Consider the following 24228-nt stretch of genomic DNA (forward strand, 5'->3'; position numbering starts at 1 on the left):
CATGGCCAAGTTCACTCCAGCATCCAGTACTGATCATACTCTCTCATTTCCAGCCCAGTCCCTTTATATACAGTCTTCTACTTTCCTCTGTCTATTCCCACATTTGGCTTGACAAAGGGGCTTGATCTGCCCACCCTGCCAGAATGTGGCATTATCCGCCGGCCCGATCCTGCTGATCCCAGAAGTCCAGCCGCAACACCGAGCAGCTTGTGCTCCAGCATGGACCACACCACAGCTGTTTGTTATCCAGCAGCCCAGTACATGCCACCGTCCCTGGCCACTTCCTTGCTGATCTCTGCGATCCACATGGAGGATGTATGGATTACATTATCGCTACCACATTAATGCAGTGAGTGCATGTACGTTTTTAACACTTAATTTCTGTCAATAAATTGCTATTTAGATGGAGGCACCCCCTTTTTTTTTTTGTTCTATGTGCATTAGAATTTCTCAATTGTTGGTTTTGAGGAGCAGCATCCCTCACCCTATTACTGAGACTTTTCGGACATTTTAGGCCATTCCGATTCCTTTTTCCCCACAACTAAGGTCTCACTTCTGTGCCATGGGTATTGTTATTATTAATATCCGTGTTACACTCCCATTTGTTTAACATCTTTGAAAATGACATACACCCACTTATGGTTCAGGGGTTGTTCTCACCTGGGCACTGGGATCAGAATATAAAACCTCATTCACACTCTTCTCCAAACATTCTTAGAGATCTCTTTGAGGCTTTACTCAACAATACCGCCCTTGTCCTCTTGTACAGAACCTGTACAGAACAGTTACTCACCAAACATGGTCCACGCACATGACCTTTAATGGTCCCCAGTCTTAGTCCATAGGGTTCAATATTGAGTTGGCCCTGCCCTTTGCAGCTATAACAGCTTCACCTCTTCTGGGAAGGCCGTCCACAAGGTTTAGGAGGGTGTCTATAGGAAGGTTGGACCATTCTTCCAGAAGCACATTTGTCCGGTCAGGCACTGATGTCAGGGGAGGAGGCCTGGCTCACAGTCTCCGCTCTAATTCATCCCAAAGGTGACAAAATTGTCCAAAATGTCGCCTTAAGAGTTCCCTTCACTGGAACTAGGGAGCCAAGCCCAACCCCTGAAGAACAACCCCACACCATAATCCCCATTCCACCAAACTTTACACTTGGCACAATGCAGTCAGGCAAGTACCGTTCTCCTAGCAACCGCCAAACCCAAACACGTCCATCGGATTGCCATACAGAGAAGTGTGATTGGTCACTCCAGAGAACACATCTCCACTGCTCTAGAGTCCAGTGGTGGCATGATTTACACCACGGCATCCGGCACTTTGCATTGCACTTGGTGATGGAAGGTTTGGATGCAGCTGCTCGGCCATGGAAACCCATTCCATGAAGCTCTTTACGCACTGTTGTTGTGCTCATCTGAAGGCCACACCAAGTTTGGAGATCTTTAGCTATTGACTCTGCAGACAGTTGGCGACTTCTGCGCACTGTCCGCTTCAGAATGCACTGACCTCGCTCTGTTATGTGAAGTGGCCTACCACTTGGTGGCTGAGTTGCTGTTGCTCCCAGTGGCTTCCACTTTGTTATAATCCCACTAACAGTTGAGCGTGGAATATTTAGTAACCAGGAAATGTCACTACTTTGGGCAATATAGTGTATATTCACAGCCACAAAGCTCAGGATAGCAAGAGCCTGGAAATCTCTGTCTTTAAAGTCTATGTGACCTCTCACCTTGTAAAACAACCCATTCAGTTAAAATAAAAATGAAAGGCAAAACATTTGTGTATACATATAAAAACATTATAAATACCTTTCTCTTTCCTTTTTTTTTTATAAGCAATCACATATCCTCTGTTCTCAGCTGCATAAGGAGCTCAGGAAGAAAAATATTTGGGTAGACAAAGTAGTCACTGAGTTTTTGTGATCAATGAATACTGAAATTGCTAAATGTGGCCTGGGCACCCAGATTACAACGAACTCTGGTCATGAAAGGTAGAGATGAGCGAATTATTCAAAAATTCGATTCGACTGATTCGGCGAATTCGTGAAAAAATTTCGATTCGAGTCGAATATATTCGCTGCGAATTTAACTTATAAAAGGGTGTTTCTAGGCTTCAGAGAGCCTTTATATTAGTGCAGAACACTGTACCTTTAATTTAAATGCCCTTGGAGTCTGCTGGGGAAGAGAAATAATACTATCAGTCAGTATGACATGCAGATGAGTGCCGTCGATCTTAGAATCACCGCACACTTCACTCATTTGGGCAGTCACGGGGCCAAAACCAGAGTGTGGAGCCACAGTGTGGCGGTGGAGGCAGCAGCAATGGGAGGCCATACAGCACCCTATGACAAAAATGGAAACCACCAGCAGTGTGAGGAGACCTGAAAGTGGCACATGGCAGAGTGTGGCGATAGAGACAGCAGCAATGGGAGGCCGTACAGGGACCCATGACACACTCTGGACCTGGCAGCAGCATTAGGAGGCGGTACAGGGGCCCATGGCAGATTACGGGCCTGGCAGCAGCAATGGGAGGCCGTACAGGGACCCATGACACAATCTGGACCTGGCAGCAGCATGGGGAGGCGGTACAGGGGCCCATGACAGATTACGGGCCTGGCAGCAGCATTTGGAGTCGGTACGGGGGCCCATGACACACTCTGGACCTGGCAGCAGCATGAGGAGGCGGTACAGGGGCGCATGACAGATTACGAGCCTGGCAGCAGCAACTTGGACAGGAGGACGTTCAGTTTCTGCACCGTCTGGTGCGTGCTCGCAAACTGTTGTCTCTTGGAAACGGATTCCAAGAAAGACTGCTGACGGAATCCGTGAAGAGGAGTAGCAGGAGAAGGAGCATCTGAACGAGCGGAATATGCCAACAAGCGACAACAGGGGCCCATGACAGATTACGGGCCTGGCAGCAGCATGAGGAGTCGGTACGGGGGCCCATGGCAGATTAGGGGCCTGGCAGCAGCTATGGGAGGCCCGTAATCTGCCAGCACCCTATGACAAAAAATGGAACCCACCAGCAGTGTGAGGAGACCTGAAAGTGGCACATGGCAGAGTGTGGCGATGGAGACAGCAGCAATGGGAGGCCGTACAGGGACCCATGTGAGACTCTGGACCTGGCAGCAGCATGAGGAGGCGGTACAGGGGCCCATGGCAGATTAGGGGCCTGGCAGCAGCTATGGGAGGCCCGTAATCTGCCAGCACCCTATGACAAAAAATGGAACACACCAGCAGTGTGTGAGGAGACCTGAAAGTGGCACATGGCAGAGTGTGGCGATGGAGACAGCAGCAATGGGAGGCCGTACAGGGACCCATGAGAGACTCTGGACCTGGCAGCAGCATGAGGAGGCGGTACAGGGGCCCACGGCAGATTACGGGCCTGGCAGCAGCAATGGGAGGCCCGTAATCTGCCAGCACCCTATGACAAAAAATGGAACACACCAGCAGTGTGAGGAGACCTGAAAGTGGCACATGTTTGGGGCATGATTCATGGCGGATTTAGTCAGTTGTGTCAGGCAATGGTGGTTTGAAATCCAGACTAATCCACGCCTGATTCATTTTCACAAACGTGAGTCTCTCCACACTTTGGGTGGACAGTCGTGTCCTCCGCGGAGTTACAATACTCCTGCCGCACTAAACACGTGCTCCGATGCCACGCTACTGGCCGGGCATGACAGCCTTTCAAGGGCAAATTCAGCTAGTTGGGGCCAAAGGTCAAGTTTCGTTGACCAGTAGTCAAGGGGATTGTCTACCTCGGTTGGCAGGGTGCTGTCCAAGTAGGCCCAAGCCTGTTGTTTGAGGTCCTGCTCCAGGTCCACCTGATGCTGCTGCTGCTGCGGCTGGTTAGTAGTTTCCTCACTGCGCTGGTGAAGAAAGCTACTCATTATCGACTGCAGACTGAGGCAGCCGCTGCTGGTGGAGCTGCCACTGCTCCTACCACCCCACCCCTCCCCTGCTGCCATGGCAGCGGAACGCGAGCGCACAGGGCCCACAGTGTCTGAGGATGGACGTTGGCGCACAAAGGCAGAGACCAACTGACTACATAGGTGGTTTTTATAGTACGTTATTTTGGCCTCCCTCTCAGCAGGTGTGAAAAAGGCCACCATTTTTGAACGGTAGCGAGGGTCCAACAAGGTGGACAGCCAAAAGTCATCCCTCTGTCTGATGGTTATTATTCGGCTGTCGCTACGCAAGCAACCGAGCATGCTATGCGCCATTTGTGCCAAGGAATGCGAGGGACTCCCTGCCTCCTTCTCCACAGCATACTGCCACGGTGCGTCTGGGTCCTCTGTCTCCTCCTCCTCCTCCTCTACCAGATGCTCCTGCTCCTCCACTCCTGTCCGCTGAGTGGAAAAACCACCCATTTCACTCAATAATTCCTGAGCACAAATGTCCTCCTCTACCTCCTCCTCTTCTTCCTGTCCTGCCCCCACAGGGGTCATGTGGCGTTGAGATCTGTGCGCCACGTCTACCGCACCCTGACCAGCCATTGTTAACAGCATTTGTTCCAGGACGTGCAACAGAGGAATGACGTCGTTCATCCCATAGTCCTGCCGACTCACGAATAGCGTGGCCTCCTCAAAGGGCCTGAGCAAGCGGCAGGTGTCACGCATGAGCTGCCAATGGCTGACATCGAAGTTACACAGGGGAGTACCTTTATCCGCTTGTAACATCAGGAAATCGGTGATGGCCTTTCGCTGTTCGTAAAGGCGGTCTAACATGTGTAGGGTTGAATTCTACCTTGTTGCAACGTCGCAGATCAGGCGATGCTGTGGAATTCCGTTCTGCCGCTGCAGCTCAAGGAGGGTGTGCTTTGCGGTGTAGGAATGGCTGAAATGCATGCAAAGTTTACGTGACATTTTAAGGATGTCTTGCAGTGGGATGGTGGATTTTAGGAACCGCTTGACAACCAGATTGAACACGTGAGCCATGCATGGCGCATGGCACAACCTTCCTTGACGCAGAGCAGACACCATGTTCTTTCCGTTGTCGGTCAACATGGTTCCGATTTTCAGTTTGCGCGGAGACAGCCATCTGTCGATTTCTCTGTTCATTACACTGAGAAGTTCCTCCCCTGTGTGACTACGTTCGCCAAGGCATACCAGGTGCAGCACAGTGTGATACCGTTGCGCCCTGCACATGTGATATGCCGGTCGGGTAATGGGACTTGGCACGGGGGTGGCGGCTGAGGACACGGCGGAAGAAGAGGTGGTAGAGGCGGACATCTTTTGTGGACCAAGGACATGCAAACGTGGAGGCAAAAGCGGCGTGACCTGTCCAAGTTGCTGGTGCGGCTGTGCCGGCACCACGTTCACCCAGTGGGCCGTAAATGACATGTACTGTCCCTGACCGTAGTTACAGCTCCACACGTCGGCGCTGCCGTGCACTTTGGCAGAGACCGACATGCTCAAAGACTGGCCCACCATCTCTTCTACATGTGAATGCAGGGCTGGCACTGCCTTTTTGGCGAAGAAATGACGGCTTGGCACTCTCCACCGTGGCGCGGCACAAGCCATCATTTCTCGGAAAGGTGCTGATTCCACCACTTGGAAAGGGAGGGACTGCAGCACCAGCAACTTGGACAGGAGGACGTTCAGCTTTTGCACCGTCGGGTGCGTGCTCGCAAACTGTTGTCTCTTGGAAACGGATTCCAAGAAAGACTGCTGACGGAATCCGTGAAGAGGAGTAGCAGGAGAAGGAGCATCTGAACGAGCGGAAGATGCCAACGAGCGACAACTCCGCTCAGCAGAGGTGTTGGAGCCTTGACTGGCTGATAGAGGGCGATTGACGTCGGGTGACGGAGCAAGTAACGGAGCGGGTGATGGAGCGGGGGCTGGGGCAGGCAGAACCGCCGTATCTTTATCACGGTTTTCCCAGGCCACCAAATGGCGACGCTGCATATGCTGCCGCAACGCTGTAGTCCCAACATGGGCCCCCTGGCCACGCTTGACTTTCTGGCCACATAGTCGACATACGGCTACGTTTACTTCCTCGGGCGGCTTGACGAAAAATTGCCACACCGCCGAGTAGGAAACTTTGCCCCTGATACTCCTCACTGGCTGACTGCTACTTCCTCCGTGCACACCGGCACCACTACTGGCCGTGGTGGTAGGCTGCAGTGGAGCTGGTGCTCTACTCCGTGGCCGTTTGCCTCCACTGACACTGCTGCGACCTTGCTGCCTCCTGGGCAACCCACCGACTGTTTTGCTCGCTGCCAAGCTGCCACCCTCTTCTCCTGATGATGCGGAAGCAATAGCCTGATGACGACGAGGCTGTCAAGTGTGATCAGCCTCATCATCATCAATTAGGGTCTCCGCCTCACTACTAGCCCCCTCGGCTGTGTGTGGGTCAGGAGACAGACCTGTCTCTAGACCGGCTACCGAGCCACTCTCCTCGCCAGTACTTCTTCGCCTGGCTGCTGAAGAGGCGGATGTCTCCCCCCGTTCCTGACCGCCCTCTGTTAGCTCTTCCTCACTGTACAGTGGGGCTGAGCCCACAGCATGCGATACTTCGCTTGGGGAGGGAACACCAAAGGACAGGGGCAGGTCGAGGACACGTGATTTCAGTGGGCTTGCTCCCGGGCCATGCCAACTAACGGTTGTGTCTGACGTACCCACCGACCGTTGGCTGTAGGTGTCAGAGGTGACCTGGGAAGAGGAAGACGACCGAGCCAACCAATCGATGACGGCAGGGTTGTCGGTGGAGACACGACCGCTGGATGACACCGGGAGCAATGGCCTCTGGCTGCGACTAGTGCTGCCTCGACCCCTTCCTCTGCTGCCACGTCTGCTCGCTCCTAAAACATTGCCTCCTCTGCCACTCCTCTGCATGTTGTCTGACATACTCTTTAATTCAACGATTATGTGTCCCTGAGTAACAATTCTGTGTCCCTGAGTAACAATTCTGTGTCTGTCCCTGAGTAACAATTCTGTGTCCCTGAGTAACAATTCTGTGTCCCTCAGTAACACTTCTGTGTCCCTCAGTAACAATTCTGTGTCCCTCAGTAACAATTCTGTATCTGTCCCTGAGTAACAATTCTGTGTCCGTCCCTGAGTAACAATTCTGTGTCCCTCAGTAACAATTCTATGTCCCTCAGTAACAATTCTGTGTCTGTCCCTGAGTAACAATTCTGTGTCTGTCCCTGAGTAACAATTCTGTGTCCCTCAGTAACAATTCTGTTTCCCTCAGTAACAATTCTGTGTCCCTGAGTAACAATTCTGTGTCTGTCCCTGAGTAACAATTCTGTGTCCCTGAGTAACAATTCTGTGTCTGTCCCTGAGTAACAATTCTGTGTCCCTCAGTAACAATTCTGTGTCCCTCAGTAACAATTCTGTGTCCCTGAGTAACAATTCTGTGTCTGTCCCTGAGTAACAATTCTGTGTCCCTCAGTAACAATTCTGTGTCCCTGAGTAACAATTCTGTGTCCCTCAGTAACAATTCTGTGTATGTCCCTGAGTAACAATTCTGTGTCCCTGAGTAACAATTCTGTGTCCCTCAGTAACAATTCAGTGTCCCTCAGTAACAATTCTGTGTCCCTGAGTAACAATTTTGTGTCCCTCAGTAACAATTCTGTGTCTGTCCCTGAGTAACAATTCTGTGTCCCTGAGTAACAATTCTGTGTCCCTCAGTAACAATTCTGTGTCCCTGAGTAACAATTCTGTGTCCCTCAGTAACAATTCTGTGTCCCTCAGTAACAATTCTGTGTCCCTCAGTAACAATTCTGTGTCTGTCCCTGAGTAACAATTCTGTGTCCCTGAGTAACAATTCTGTGTCCCTCAGTAACAATTCTGTGTCCCTCAGTAACAATTCTGTGTCTGTCCCTGAGTAACAATTCTGTGTCCCTGAGTAACAATTCTGTGTCCCTCAGTAACAATTCTGTGTCCCTCAGTAACAATTCTGTGTCCCTCAGTAACAATTCTGTGTCTGTCCCTGAGTAACAATTCTGTGTCCCTGAGTAACAATTCGGTGTCCCTCAGTAACAATTCTGTGTCCCTGAGTAACAATTCTGTGTCCCTAAGTAACAATTCTGTGTCCCTCAGTAACAATTCTGTGTCCCTCAGTAACAATTCTGTGTCTGTCCCTCAGTAACAATTCTGTGTCTGTCCCTGAGTAACAATTCTGTGTCCCTCAGTAACAATTCTGTGTCCCTGAGTAACAATTCTGTGTCCCTCAGTAACAATTCTGTGTCCCTCAGTAACAATTCTGTGTCTGTCCCTGAGTAACAATTCTGTGTCTGTCCCTGAGTAACAATTCTGTGTCCCTGAGTAACAATTCTGTGTCCCTCAGTAACAATTCTGTGTCCCTCAGTAACAATTCTGTGTCTGTCCCTCAGTAACAATTCTGTGTCTGTCCCTGAGTAACAATTCTGTGTCCCTGAGTAACAATTCTGTGTCCCTCAGTAACAATTCTGTGTCCCTGAGTAACAATTTTGTGTCCCTCAGTAACAATTCTGTGTCTGTCCCTGAGTAACAATTCTGTGTCCCTGAGTAACAATTCTGTGTCCCTCAGTAACAATTCTGTGTCCCTCAGTAACAATTCTGTGTCTGTCCCTGAGTAACAATTCTGTGTCCCTGAGTAACAATTCTGTGTCCCTGAGTAACAATTCTGTGTCCCTCAGTAACAATTCTGTGTCCCTCAGTAACAATTCTGTGTCTGTCCCTGAGTAACAATTCTGTGTCCCTGAGTAACAATTCTGTGTCCCTCAGTAACAATTCTGTGTCCCTCAGTAACAATTCTGTGTCCCTCAGTAACAATTCTGTGTCTGTCCCTGAGTAACAATTCTGTGTCCCTGAGTAACAATTCTGTGTCCCTCAGTAACAATTCTGTGTCCCTGAGTAACAATTCTGTGTCCCTAAGTAACAATTCTGTGTCCCTCAGTAACAATTCTGTGTCCCTCAGTAACAATTCTGTGTCTGTCCCTCAGTAACAATTCTGTGTCTGTCCCTGAGTAACAATTCTGTGTCCCTCAGTAACAATTCTGTGTCCCTGAGTAACAATTCTGTGTCCCTCAGTAACAATTCTGTGTCCCTCAGTAACAATTCTGTGTCTGTCCCTGAGTAACAATTCTGTGTCTGTCCCTGAGTAACAATTCTGTGTCCCTGAGTAACAATTCTGTGTCCCTGAGTAACAATTCTGTGTCCCTCAGTAACAATTCTGTGTCCCTCAGTAACAATTCTGTGTCCCTCAGTAACAATTCTGTGTCTGTCCCTCAGTAACAATTCTGTGTCTGTCCCTGAGTAACAATTCTGTGTCCCTGAGTAACAATTCTGTGTCCCTCAGTAACAATTCTGTGTCCCTCAGTAACAATTCTGTGTCCCTCAGTAACAATTCTGTGTCCCTCAGTAACAATTCTGTGTCTGTCCCTCAGTAACAATTCTGTGTCTGTCCCTGAGTAACAATTCTGTGTCTGTCCCTGAGTAACAATTCTGTGTCCCTCAGTAACAATTCTGTGTCCCTCAGTAACAATTCTGTGTCCCTCAGTAACAATTCTGTGTCTGTCCCTCAGTAACAATTCTGTGTCTGTCCCTGAGTAACAATTCTGTGTCCCTCAGTAACAATTCTGTGTCCCTCAGTAACAATTCTGTGTCTGTCCCTGAGTAACAATTCTGTGTCCCTGAGTAACAATTCTGTGTCCCTCAGTAACAATTCTGTGTCCCTCAGTAACAATTCTGTGTCCCTCAGTAACAATTCTGTGTCTGTTCCTCAGTAACAATTCTGTGTCTGTCCCTGAGTAACAATTCTGTGTCCCTCAGTAACAATTCTGTGTCCCTCAGTAACAATTCTGTGTCCCTCAGTAACAATTCTGTGTCCCTCAGTAACAATTCTGTGTCTGTCCCTCAGTAACAATTCTGTGTCTGTCCCTGAGTAACAATTCTGTGTCCCTGAGTAACAATTCTGTGTCCCTCAGTAACAATTCTGTGTCCCTCAGTAACAATTCTGTGTCCCTCAGTAACAATTCTGTGTCTGTCCCTGAGTAACAATTCTGTGTCTGTCCCTGAGTAACAATTCTGTGTCCCTCAGTAACAATTTTGTGTCCCTCAGTAACAATTCTGTGTCCCTCAGTAACAATTCTGTGTCTGTCCCTGAGTAACAATTCTGTGTCCCTCAGTAACAATTCTGTGTCCCTCAGTAACAATTCTGTGTCCCTCAGTAACAATTCTGTGTCTGTCCCTCAGTAACAATTCTGTGTCTGTCCCTGAGTAACAATTCTGTGTTTGTCCCTGAGTAACAATTCTGTGTCTGTCCCTGAGTAACAATTCTGTGTCCCTCAGTAACAATTCTGTGGCCCTAAGTAACGTTTCTGTGTCCCTAAGTAACGTTTCTGTGGCCCTAAGTAACGATTCTGTGGCCCTAAGTAAAGTTTCTGTGGCCCTAAGTAACGATTCTGTGGCCCTAAGTAACGTTTCTGTGGCCCTAAGTAACGATTCTGTGGCCCTAAGTAACGTTTCTGTGGCCCTAAGTAACGTTTCTGTGGCCCTAAGTAACGATTCTGTGGCCCTAAGTAACGATTCTGTGGCCCTAAGTAACGTTTCTGTGGCCCTAAGTAACGTTTCTGTGGCCCTAAGTAACGATTCTGTGGCCCTAAGTAAAGTTTCTGTGGCCCTAAATAACGTTTCTGTGGCCCTAAGTAACGATTCTGTGGCCCTAAGTAACGTTTCTGTGGCCCTAAGTAACGTTTCTGTGTCCCTAAGTAACGTTTCTGTGGCCCTAAGTAACGTTTCTGTGGCCCTAAGTAACGTTTCTGTGTCCCTAAGTAACGTTTCTGTGTCCCTAAGTAACGTTTCTCTGGCCCTAAGTAACGTTTCTCTGGCCCTAAGTAACGTTTCTGTGTCCCTAACTCTCTCCCTCAATACAGACAGCTCTGCCTCTCTTGAATGACTGGAGTCAAATGGAGAATTCTAAAATGGCCGCCATTTATAGCTCGACCATTACACAGTGCTGGCTGGCTGGCTGCTGATTGGCTAATGCGATCACATGTCATGAATGAATGCATTATGGGTCAGTGCGCCTTGTCTGCGCACCTTCCCAGACATCCCCGCTCCGTCGCCGCACATGTCGCCGCCATTTTATGAAAAATTTTGATTCGCGCATCCGAAGTATGCTAATTTTCGGATTCGTCACGAATCGAAATTTTCCTAATATTCGAAACGAATTCCACTTCGCCTAGTTCGATTCGCTCATCTCTAATGAAAGGGTTAAGTGGAACCGTGAGAACCTGACATCACATATATTTTATTAAACATAGTCACTGAAATCTCTAATTAAAAGAAACTTGCTTAGAAATACAAAAGTGTCAAATTTCACAATCTTATTTTCAGCATAACACCCAAATTAACTATTAATTATAATAATATTGAATATCCTATTGAACCTCCTAAATGTGGCCTAGGCCTCCATTCATTGGTTAAGTACAACTAAAAGTGACAGACGTGTTTGCATTTTATGAAAGACATAACTGAAATCTTTAGTCAACTGAAAATTTCCTAGAAATATAAAAGTGTGAAATGTCATATTTTTATTTTCAACAGTAAACCTAGATTTTGGATGATAATAAGACCTCATAAGTGCTTATAGATGCATAAAAATCTGTGTAAAAATGATGGTTGGCAAAATTGTCATTTTGAGGTTAACCAAAGCAAGCTGAAACTGCTACATTTGTTCTGTGGGATTACAGTGGCCCCTGGTCATGCAAGGGTGAGTACAACTATGAGCCCCTGACAGGTTTACATTTTATAAAATACATTACTGTCAACTGAAAGTGTCTGAGAAATACAAAAAGTGACAAATTCCACAATGATATTTTCAGCATGACGCCCAGATTAACTTTAAGTGATAATAAGACCTCATAAGTGCCTCCATGAGATCTTTGTTCCTCAGGCTGTAGATCAGAGGATTCAGCAATGGGTTAATGAGGGCAGATATGACTGAAAACAGTTTGTTTAAACTGACCATATTGTTGGAAGATGGAACCAAGTAAATAAAAATTAAACAGCCATAAAAGATGAAGACCACTGTAATGTGTGATGTGCAGGTGGAGAATGCTTTCCTCTTTCCAGTCTTGCTTTGGATTCTGAGGATGGTAGTGAAAATATAAACATATGGAAGAAAGGTCAAGAGAAAGATTCCTAATCCAAGAGTAGGACCTGTTAAAAAGATGACCATCATGTTTACAAAGGGATCAGTACATGTAATTTGGATCAAGTGTGGAAGGTCGCAAAAGAAGTTGTAGATGGAAGATGTTCTGCAGAAGGACAACCTGAGCAAAAATAAAGTATGGACCAAAGCAAGAGAACATCCTACAACCCAGACCAGAGAGGCCATACAAGCACAGACTCTCCAAGACATCATTAGTTTGTAATGTAGTGGGTGGCAGATGGCAATGTAACGGTCGTAGGACATAGCTGAGAGCAAGAAAAGTTCTGACCAAGCAAAATAAAGGTAGAAAAAGACTTGGGCTATACAGTCAGGAATGGATATTGATCGACTTTTGGTAACCAAGTCATAGAGCATCCTTGGTGCGGTCACTGATGAATAGGACATGTCCAGAAATGCCAAGTTTGCAAGAAAAAAATACATTGGGTTGTGCAGATGGTGGTCAGTGAGGACCAAGAAAAATATAAGAAGGTTTGTGATAAGAGTCATCAGATATATCAGAAGGAAAACCACAAAAAGTGCATTCATGGTCAGTGGATGGTCTGATAGACCCACAAGAGTAAGAGACGTAATCTCTGTCTGATTCCTCATATTATTCCTTTTTTTTTATGAAAAGGAAAACACGTACGGTCTGCCTACACATTATACAAGAAGACATTTGCACGCTAGTGGCTTTTTCATATATAAATTGTTGGAAGTCCTGCAGGACCATCTGCCGTGTTGTGAGAACACAAAGCTGAGAGTCTCATTAAAGGTCTCTTAAGATTTCATTGATAACACCTTTGTGACTTGAGAGCCTTTTATATATATATATAAATATTTCATTGTAGTTCTAAAAATATGAATCGTGAATAAAAAATACACCGAAATTGGTTTAATCTTTTACTTATTGGTTATTGGACAGAGCGATCCAAAAACCTTATAGAAGAAAAATGTGTTTTTCTTTTAGCTTTTTTTAATTTTGTAGCTCAATTTTTGTAAGGGCAGTCCATTGAAAAGTTCATTGGATCTCACAGTTTATAGTCAGTAAGGAAAGCTACAGGCCTTAGGTTTGGGTGGTCGAAAATTGCCCAGGGCCACCACAGTTTGAAGGTGGCAGCAGCAAAATAAATGCCGTTTCTGTGGATATAAATTGACTAATCGCCCCACAAATTTGATGGCAACAAAAACAGGCCATAGTTTTTGCCCCTTTTTAATTTCAGGAGGGTTTTATGGCAAGAAAGGGAAGAAAGAGAAGCAGGGTAGATGCCAAGAGGCATCTTTGATGGTATTATTTCTTACATAGCAGAGCAACAGAGTCATCCAAAGGGAAATGTGTCTGGTGTTGTAAAATGGGGCGGAAACCTAACAAATAAAACTTAAAAGTTGGTTTCTGGAGAACTGCACTCTCAGGATGAGGGTTACAGGAGGTAGAGGTGACAGAGTGACAGTATCTTCCTCCAAATGTGGTGGCCTTTCAAGGTTTATTGTTTGTGCTGAAGACCATGCTGGACTGACTGGATCAGTCACTGGTCATAGGTGGGTAGTTGTGTGGGTGGGTAGGGAGATGTCCCTCCAGTCGGTTGTGCCCAATGATGGATACTGGCAGCAAACCCTCTTAGGGTTTGGACTGCTGCCCTTCTGATACGGTCTTTTCCATGTGTAGACGTGGAATAATAGGAAAGAGGGAGCGCTCGATGTCCAAAAAAATGCAGTTTTGATGGTAGATTAAGAGGCTTTTATTGAAAATATCGACAAGTAAATCAAACCAATGCATTTAGGCAGAAGTGCAGTGTTACTGCACGCTATAAAATGGGAAAGATTCCCACACCGGTTATAGAATTTTTAAGTTTTGGAGGAAAAATTGACAGAGTGATGGCTGTCATTCCAGAGGCAGCGATCTACAAAGTCTATTGTCAGCCCCCTCGTTCCTCCTCTCTAAGCCACCATAAAGTTCACGCAGTGTGCAGCGAACAATATATACCGCCCCTTCCTGGGTTTACTTCAAGAGGTGTTGGTGGTCCATTTAGAGAGACACATTTTTCACCACTTGATTTGTAGGGCAGTGAGTGCCTTTTGTGAAAAATAATTAATAAACAAATACATATTTAAAAATCATGTAAATAAACACATATATAAAAAACTACTATTATAAAAAAAATACAAGGAAACCATAGGTAGAAAAAATAATAACTGACTGGTTTAGACATGTGCAAAACAAAATAATTTTTTTGGTTTTTTTTTTGGATCAATTGGATAATTTACTAATAACTTTTTGTTGCACTCATAACAAAATTAGTTTGGATTTGTTTTGTTTATTCGTTTTCAAGCAGATTCACATTTTTCCAATGGGTTCAAAGTATTTGAATCAAATTTGAATCGTAAATATTGAATTGATTGTGAAGAATAGCTGGTTCTATTCTATTCAAAACGTGAAATTTCGTATTTTGGAAGACAAGCATATTCTTTTTATTTCAATCTATTCTATTTTTTTCAATTCTATTTCTTTATTTTCTATTCTATTCTATAAAATAAAAAATGTAAAAAAAAACCTATTCTAATAGTTTTACCTAATGCAGCAACACCCACACATGGAGGACACCCAACGTTAGGGGGGATTTATTTGTCCAAGGCAAATACACTTTTGCGCAATGATACTGAATAGTACTCCAATGTTTCTCTTCTCCCTCAGTTTCTATCACTCAGCTAATCTGACCCCATTACTGACAGAGAGGGGCAGGAGAGGGTTAAACAAGGATGTCACGCAGGAGACCTACGTCCTCCATATCAACTGATGGCATCATTGGTTGTTAGGACACCAGCGGCTAGAAGGTCGTAATGGTGCACAATGAAAAACCTATGGCTTTGTGTAACTTAAAGGAAGGCTTGATCCACCTGTTGTCCACCTGTTGTCTTATATACAATTTTTGTGCAATTTTTAGGCATTTTGCAATGGCACCCTTGAAGAAACTTCTAGACACCCCAGAGGAGGGTCAAACAAGGATGCCACGCAGGAGACCTACGTCCTCCATATCAACTGATGGCATTATTGGTTGTTAGGACATCTGTCAGGGAACAAGAAGATCGCCGCAGCACATGAATCTGCACATGTGCAGAATCCCGACAAGGCATACAGGCAGGCGGGCACTAGGACACACGCGTGCCTGTCACCAATGACGGCACCGGCAGGCACTAGGACCCAGGCGTGCCTGTCGGCGCTGGGCGGGATATTTAAAGAGCACCTCGGTGCTCATTCAGTCCTGACTGGTCTTCAGCTCTCCCTGTATCCTGCTTGTTTCCTGTGCAATTTCCTTTGGTTTTGACCCAGCTTGTTCCTGACCCGACTCTGAGTACTCTCCTGCCCCCCCGGTTCCTGACTTCGGCTCTGTTCCTGACTCTGGCATTTCCTCCTGATCCTGTACCGCGCTGCCCGACTGTTATGACCCTGACTATCCTACGACTCCATTCCAGTCCTGTGCCCTGGCTACATACCTGGCTCTACTGTACATCTGGCAATCCACTGTACCTGCCTGGTCTATCTCCACAGTACCCAAATCAGAGGATATCCTGCTTATCAAGGTCATCATCTGCAAGAGCCATAAGCAAAACCCTGGCGCTCTTGTCCCCCTGGTCCTCAGACGCCCTCTGTTCCAACCTCAGCAGGCTCAGGATTAGTGACACAAGTGAGGCCGACCTCGTCAATTCAGTCTCCCATCAGGTACGTGACAACATCGGTGGCTAGAAGGCTGTAATTGTGCGAAATGAAAAATCTATGGCTTTGTTTAACATAAGGGCAGGCTTGATGCATCCACTGTCTTGTATACAATTTTTGGGCAACTTTTATACATTTTGCCAAGGCACCCTTGAAGAAACTTCAAGACACCCCAGGGTCCCTGGGCCCCCTGGTTGAAAAAGGCTAGTCTAAACAAAGAGAGATCAATAATGCTTTGGGACAGCTAATACAGCCAGGTATTCACATTACTGGAGCGTCCAGTCCTCAGGTGACTCCGTAGGCAAAAACCAGCAGAGGTGTCCCCCTCACGGGACTATGTGCTCCAACCAACTGGTTTCCCTTTGGACCCTCATCTTCAAGGGTATACAGATAAGGAGAAAACTCATAGCATAACATGTACTGACAAGAATATTAATAAGTAAAAGAAACAATGCGCTTACAAACAATGCAGAATGACAAGAGGTATTGACAAGTGTAGAGCGGCCACAGGACTCTCCGACTCACTCATACGCACTGACTTCACTGCCTCAACTCCAACCGACGCATTTCATCATAACAGGCGTCCTCTGGGACTGCAGATACCAGATTTATTTTATTGACATTGTGTTGCTGCGTTACATTCAGGCTGAACACTAATTAAAACTAAAAGAGAAATAATTCAGTTTCAACTCTGGCTTTTTTTTTTGCAAATTATGGACATTTTGGTGATATGTGGAAAAGTCAGGATGTCCCTGGAAGAAGACGTGATAGAAAAATTACACAAACAGCATTAAAAACAGATTTAAACTATATTTGTGAAGATGGCGATGGGGTTGATTTACTAAAGAAGAACAAATTTTACTTCGCTCAGTGAAGCTTCGATCATTCAATTTTGTGAAATGGAAATTCTTTTTTTATATGTCAGAGCCATTTTGCCAAAAAAGTGCATCTTTAATCAATAATCAATAATACATTTTGGAAATTGCCTCAAAATTTGAGAGAGGATATAACTCGATCCATTCAAAATCAAAACATTTTGTTCGGAGTTCTTTGCAGTTTAACACACCGCTGTGCATTTTATTCAACTATTTTTATGCTTATCCCTATTTTTTATAAAAATGTTTACAATAGTATATTTATCTACTGTTCATGTGTGAAAGCGTTTGTTGAAATTGTCTATAAAAATGTGATTTATTGACCATTTAACCATCTGATATAACTCGATCCATCCAAAATGAAAACACCTTTGGAGTTGTTCTCAGTTTATACACCATTTTAAATCATTCCATGTTTGTGTCTATATAAATGTGTTTACAATAATATATATTTAGTGTTGTTCATGTGTCAGATGTTTGTTGAAATTGACTGAAAATTTTACAAAAAATTAGATTTTTTGACTATTTAAACTGAACATAGCGCCATCACTGGAATTCAATAAAATAATACCGAGAAAAAAAACTCCCAGAAAAGTTAGCTGAATTGTCCATAGAGGGAAAAAAAACATTTTATCTGCCCCTTATTACTACCAGGAGCATTAAATGGTATCAAGACCTTTTAAAATGTGTGAAATTCCCTTAAAGGGAAGCTTTATTTACTTCAGTCATTCAATTTTGTGAAATGGAAATTCTTCTTTTATAATTCAGAGCCATTTGGATACATGAAAAAATGTGCCTCTTTAATCAATAACACATTTTGGAAATCACCCCAAAATTTGAGAGCGGATAGAACTCGATCCATCCAAAATGAACACTCCTTTTGTTTGGAGTTCTCAGTTTCTACAACATTTTAAATGATTCCATTTTTTGTGCCTATTTATATAAATATGTTTACAATAATATATATTTAGTGTTGTTCATGTGTCCAATGTTTGTTGAAATTGACTGAAAATGTAACAAAAAATGTATTTCATGCTTATCCCTATTTTTTTTATAAAAATGTTTACAATAATATATTTATCTACTGTTCATGTGTGAAAACATTTGTTGAAATTGAATATAAAAATTTGATTTTTTGACCATTTAAACTGAAAATAGCGCCATCGCAGGGATTCAATAAACTAATACCGGGAAAAAAAAACTCCCAGCTGAATTGTCCATAGTGAAAAAAAAAAACGTTTTATCTGCCCCTTATTATCACCCGGAGCATTAAATGGAATTAGGACCTTTTAAATGTGTGAAATTTCATTAAAGGGAAGCTTTATTTACTTCAGTTTCAATTTTGTGAAATGGAAATTCTTCTTTTATAATTCAGAGTCATTTGGATACATGAAAAAATGTGCCTCTTTAATAAGTAACACAATTTGGAAATCACCCCAAAATTTGAGAGCCGATAGAACTCGATTCATCCAAAATAAAACACCTTTTGTTTGGAGTTGTTCTCAGTTTCTACAACATTTTAAATCATTCCATTTTTTGTGCCTATTTCTTTAAATATGTTTACAATAATATATATTTAGTGTTGTTCATGTGTCAAATGTTTGTTGAAATTGACTGAAAATGTAACAAAACTATGATTTATTGACCATTTAAATTGAAAATAGCACCATCGTTGGGATTCAATAAAATAATGCCCTCTATAGAAAAATGCCCCAGAAAAGTCAGTTGAATTGTCCATAGAGGAAAAAAAAAATCTTATCTTCCCCTCATTACCACCAGGAGCATCTCAAATTTGATGGTGGAATGAGTGCGCCTTTTGAGATAATTACTCTCTGCTCACACTAAATGGTATCTAAACTTTTTAAATCTGTGAAATTCCCTTAAAGGGACATTCCCACTATCTACAGATTGGACACTCAGTACACATGTTCATTCATTACCATCCTTCCTGCCATTCCAGTGGAAAATGAAGAATGCCTAAAATGTACTCACTTGTTTATTGACCATATGACTCTGATAGATGTATAAAAACCAGGAAAAAATGGCGAAAATATTGGGTACATTATTAATTAAATGTCAAATAATTTAGGCATTATTCAATCTAAATCTGCATTTTTTCATACTTGTGTGAAGAGGTTAGTGGCCCCACACCAAGCTAGGGGACAAGAAGGAATCACCCCGCCAGTATGAAGAGAGGGAGCAGCGTACGTGAATGATTCCAGTAACATCTATGTGGTGGAAGAATGGATGCCACTCTGACCACCACAAGGAGTCCAGTGAATAGGACGGCCTCAGCCGTCACTTCAGCCATGCTTCTGATGCATTTCACCCATCGGGGCTTGATCACAGAGCGGCGTCCATTCCACCATTGCATTTTTTTTCATACTTTGGTACACATGTCAACTTTTAACAGAAAAATCTGAACTGAGTTTTTATTATTATTATTATTATTATACAGGATTTATATAGCGCCAACAATTTGCGCCACGCTTTACAATATAAGGGAGACAGTACAATTACAGGAACAGGGTACAGGGTACAATTACAAGGCCAGGAACACGAGGAGACAAGTTCAAGGCAGACATATGAACTGTGCAAGGCCTTATGCCCTCAACATGGGGGGTACCTTGCTAAGGGGACACCCCTGGCAAAGCACCTTGCTCCTAAGCTGTTAAGGGCAAAGGTGCCTGTCCCACAACTGGGGGTTGTGGGATCTGAGGGTAGGGAGCTTATTAAAATTGAAAACCCCTTTAAAAATAAAAGGGACCCAGATATCTCTCTCCATACGGATGCATAGTAGCTAAATAAAATTTTTACAAGTTTTTAAATAAAAAAATAAAAAACACCAAAAAAGTCAAAAGATGTAAATCTATCTTCAATCTCATTGTTCATAGATGCAGATCTTAGTCAATCATGTTGAACAACTCCTGTCAACCCATTGACGCGTTGAAAGAACAAATTCACAGACCCACCAGTACATCTAACCCAGTTACCAATTTTCAGCTAATGACAGCTCCTGGTCCCTTCTGCTAAATGTAAGCAAAGGAGCGGGGTCTCTTGGCTGAAGTCATTCGCAATGAACGAGGATCTGCATTTCTGGACAATGTGATCATCAAGGGATTTACATTGTATGACATTTCAGTTTTTGTATTAATTTTTTACAAGTGTGTTTATTTACTTTTTTTTATTATGTACCCCTTACACATTCACATGGGGGTATCCAGTATCTAGGTCACCTGTATTTTTAAGGAGGGTTCCAAAATTCTGGTAAACCCCCTGCCCACGGTCCCCCTTAAACACCAGGCTTAAAAGCCTTAAAAGGTACCCTGCCCATGTTGAGGGCATGTGATCTAGTTTGGTTCAAGAGGTGAGTTCACCCCGTCATTCCTGGCCAGCCATGCTGCATGCTCTAATAAGGGTCTACTAGAGATTTTGGGGGGATTTCATTCTTTTTTTTCCCTAAAATTTTGCATTGGGTTTCCCCTTAAAATCCATACCACACTCAAAGGGTCTGCTATAGAACTTGGGCGGCACACAGTGGAAGACAATGGACAGTGGAAATTTACTTCAGTCATTCAATTCTGTGAAATGGAAATTCTTCTTTTATAATTCAGAGCCATTTGGATACATGAAAAAAATGTGCTTCTTTAAAACCTCTACCAGCCGGGCCTATGGCCAGCAAAAATACTCACCTTTCCGGGTGGATGCCATATGGCGACCTTTCGGGCATGCGCAGTTTGCGCGCCTGCAGAGCCGCGCAGCGGCGCGATCTGTCACAGGCCGTGTACCTCGGACACGGCCAATGACAGATCTGAGTACCGGCCCCGTTGCCGGTACCATGTGACCTGCTGTGACCAATCACAGCAGGTCACATGACAGTTGTATTCAATGGATGGCTTCATTCATGCCATCCATTGTATACTAGTGTGTCTAGTTGTGAATGGTCACAGCGATCACATGCACAAGCTGGGCCAATCACAGCCCAGCTGTGTCATGTGATTAGCCGTGGCCAAATCACAACTAAGCACAAAAAAAAAACGAAAAACCCCTGAATGAATCGATGTCATTCAGGTAAATGCTTGCTATTAGCAAAGTAATTCTTTGCTCTAAACAAATTGTGTAAAAAAAAAAAAAAATACTGATCACTTCCAAAAAGTAGTACAATGTTACTATGGTAACATTGTACTACTTTGGTCATAGTGAAATATGAAAAAAAAATCTTAAAAAAAGAAAACAAATTTAATAAAAAATTTAAAATAATAAAAAAAATTATAATTTTTTTTTTCATACTGTCACCAGTCAGTGTCCCTGATCACCGCCATGCCAGTTATATGATGATGCTGTACTGCACTGGTGACAATATCTAAAAAAAAATAGCGAAAATAATTTTTTTAATTTTTTAATTTTCCGAAAAATTATGATGAAAAAATGCAACTTCAAAAAACTCGCCATGCCTCTTATGAAGTACGTTGAACTGTCTACTCTGCAAAAAGGGGTCATTTGGAGGATATCTGTACTGTTCTGACATTCTTGGACCTCAAGAAATTAAATTGGCTGTCAGTACTTCAGGATTGATCAATATTCAGATATATCCCATAGTTTGTGAACTCTATAACTTTCCTACAAACTAAAAAATACATCCTAATTTGGGTTATTTTCACCAAAGACATGTAGCAGAATACATCTTGGCCTAAATTTATGAAGAACAATTATTTATTTGCAAACCTTTACAACAGAAAAACGTGTTTTTTTTCAAAATTGTCGGTCTTTTTTTGTTAATTTAGCAAAAAATAAAAACCCCAGCAGTGATTAAATACCATCAAAAGAAAGCTCTAGTTGTGTGAAGAAAATGATAAAATTTTAGTTTGTGTACAATGTTGTATGACCACGCAATTGTCATTCAAAGTGTGAGAACACTGAAACCTGAAAATTGGCCTGGGCAGGAAGGGGGTAAAAGTGCCCGGTATGGAAGAGGTTAATTAATAACACATTTTGGAAATCAACCCAAAATTTGAGAGCGGATCTAACTCGATCCATCCAAAATGAAAACACCTTTTGTTTGGAGTTGTCAAATGTTTGTTGAAATTGACTGAAAATGTAACAAAACTATGATTTATTGACCATTAAAATTGAAAATAGCGCCATCATTGGGATTCAATAAAATAATGCCCTCAATAGAACAATGCCCCAGAAAAGTCAGTTGAATTGTCCTTAGAGGAAAAAAAAATCTTATCTTCCCCTCATTACCACCAGAAGCATCTCAAATTTGATGGTGGAATGAGCGCTACTTTAGAGATAATTACTCTCTGCTCACACTAAATGGTATCAAAACTTTTTAAATCTGTGAAATTCTCTTAAAGGGACATTCCCACTATCTACAGATTGGACACTGAGTACACATGTTCATTCATTACCTTCCTTCCTGCCATTCCAGTGGAAAATGAAGAATGCCTAAAATGTACACACTTGTTTATTGACCATACGGCTCTGATAGATGTATAAAAACTTAAACAATTTGGTGAAAATATTTGGAAGAGCATTGATTATGTGAAATCATTTAAGCATGAATTATACTAAAACTGCATTTTTTATACTATTGTACATTTCTCAACTTTTATGAAGTTTTTATGAAACTGTATGTTAGTTAAAAGCTTTATATGTTTATAAAATATGTAAAAAATATTTTGATAGGTAAATTAGTCAAAGATTTATCGTGAGGTTAACCAACAGATCCTGAATCCGAAGAATGTGGCCTTCTTGAAGGGGGGGAGGGGGTGACACTATAAAGATTAAGGAAAAAAAATGAAAGGGGTAAAAAAGTCACGATTGGGATTATTTTGTAAAGTCACAAAACATGAACAGAGATGGAGGATGAGAGTTGATTGGGGGGGGGGGGAGAGGTAGGTAGGACAAGTCTTGGTGGATCTAAGAACTCCTGGATAAACCTGGGTGAACCAAATAGTATTTTAAAACGAGGGGTTATCTTCCTTTCTTTCTAAAGGGGAAAGAAAAGTGTCGTTAGGAAAAAGAGTTTGGGGGTTCTTGAGAATGCACCTTCTTGTATGTCCTCCCTCCTATGACATGTCAAGTTTTTATTTAATGTTTCTCTATATAAGTATTTTTGATATGTAATGTATTTGAAATTAGTAAAAAAGAAGTCAAACGCAGGAAAAGGAAAAAGAAAGTGGGCAAGGCATCAAAATTTCAATGACCATAGATCAGGAACAACTATGAACAACTGACATTTTTACAATTTATGATAGACATTACTAAAATCTTTAGTCATCTAAAAATTTCCTAGAAAAATAAAAGTGTCAATATTCGCAATTTTTATTTCAGCAGGAAACCTGAATTGATTTTAGGTGATAATAAGACCTCCTAAGTGCCTCCATGAGATCTTTGTTCCTCAGGCTGTAGATCAGAGGATTCAGCAATGGGTTAATGAGGGCAGATATGACTGAAAACAGTTTGTTTAAATTGACCATATTGCTGGAAGTGGGAACAAAGTAAATAAAAATTATGGAGCCATAAAAGATGAAGACCACGGTGAGGTGTGATGTGCAGGCAGAGAATGCTTTCCTCTTTCCAGTCTTATTATGGATTCTGAGGATGGTACTAAGAATATAGACATATGGAAGAAAGTTCAAAAGAAAGGCTCCTAATCCAAAAGTAGCACCTACTAAGAATAGGACCACCATGTTTATGAAGGGGTCAGTACATGTAATCTGATATAAGTGTGGAAGGTCACAAAAGAAGTTGTGGATGGAAGAAGTTCTGCAGAAGGACAACCTGAGCAAAAGTAAAGTATAAACCAATGAGACAGAACATCCTACAACCCAGACCATGGAGACCATACGAGCACAGACCCTCCAAGACATCATTAGTTTGTAATGTAGGGGACGGCAGATGGCAATGTAACGGTCATACGACATGGCTGAGAGCAAGAAAGGTTCTGAGCAAGCAAAGTAGAGATAGAAAAATACTTGGGCTATACAGGCAGGAATGGATATTGATCGGCTTTTTGTGACCAAGTCATAGAGCATCCTTGGTGCAGTCACCGATGAATAGGCCATGTCCAGAGATGCCAAGTTAGCAAGAAAAAAATACATTGGGTTGTGCAGATGGTAGTCAGTGAGGACCAAGAAAAATATAAGAAGGTTTGTGGTAAGAGTCATCAGATAGATCAGAAGGAAAAGCCCAAAAAGTGCATTCATGGTCAGTGGATGGTCTGATAGACCTACGAGGGTAAAAGAGGAAATCTCTGTCTGATTCCTCATATTATTCCTTTTTTTTTTGTCTGTTTACATGTATTACTATAGAGCAGAGATCTAATTATCGATTTAAACAATCACCATTCTGAGGAATTATTAAAAGGAGAACATGTACGGAGTACCTACGCATTAAACTCAGGGTTACATGAAGACATTTGTACCGGCTAATGATTTGTTATATAAAATATTGGAAGTCCCACAAGACTGTCTGCTGCTTTGTAAGAACACAAAACAGA

General features: G+C 43.1%; 2 protein-coding genes across 2 annotated transcripts; both read right to left on the minus strand.

Annotated features, from left to right (window-relative positions):
* Positions 1 to 11574: 11574 nt before the first annotated feature.
* LOC149474360 (olfactory receptor 1G1-like) lies at positions 11575 to 12752 on the minus strand. The gene has a single exon (XM_089665200.1). It carries the CDS (start codon positions 12744 to 12746, stop codon positions 11805 to 11807), a length of 942 nt encoding a protein of 313 aa, XP_089521326.1. The 5' UTR covers positions 12747 to 12752; the 3' UTR covers positions 11575 to 11804.
* Positions 12753 to 23056: 10304 nt separating this feature from the next.
* On the minus strand, positions 23057 to 23998 carry LOC149474361 (olfactory receptor 1G1-like). Its single transcript, XM_089665239.1, has one exon. The coding sequence runs from the start codon at positions 23996 to 23998 to the stop codon at positions 23057 to 23059; it is 942 nt and encodes a 313-aa protein (XP_089521365.1).
* Positions 23999 to 24228: the final 230 nt, after the last annotated feature.

Source organism: Staurois parvus, unplaced genomic scaffold, assembly GCF_062004578.1.
Source record: "Staurois parvus isolate SC_StPar_1 unplaced genomic scaffold, SC_StPar_1.0 ptg000006l, whole genome shotgun sequence".
Lineage (NCBI taxonomy): Eukaryota > Metazoa > Chordata > Amphibia > Anura > Ranidae > Staurois > Staurois parvus.

Excerpts from the sequence above, each read along its gene's own strand:
- LOC149474361 (XM_089665239.1), bottom strand. The coding sequence starts at position 23,998 with ATGAGGAATCAGACAGAGATTTCCTCTTTTACCCTCGTAGGTCTATCA.
- LOC149474360 (XM_089665200.1), bottom strand. The coding sequence starts at position 12,746 with ATGAGGAATCAGACAGAGATTACGTCTCTTACTCTTGTGGGTCTATCA.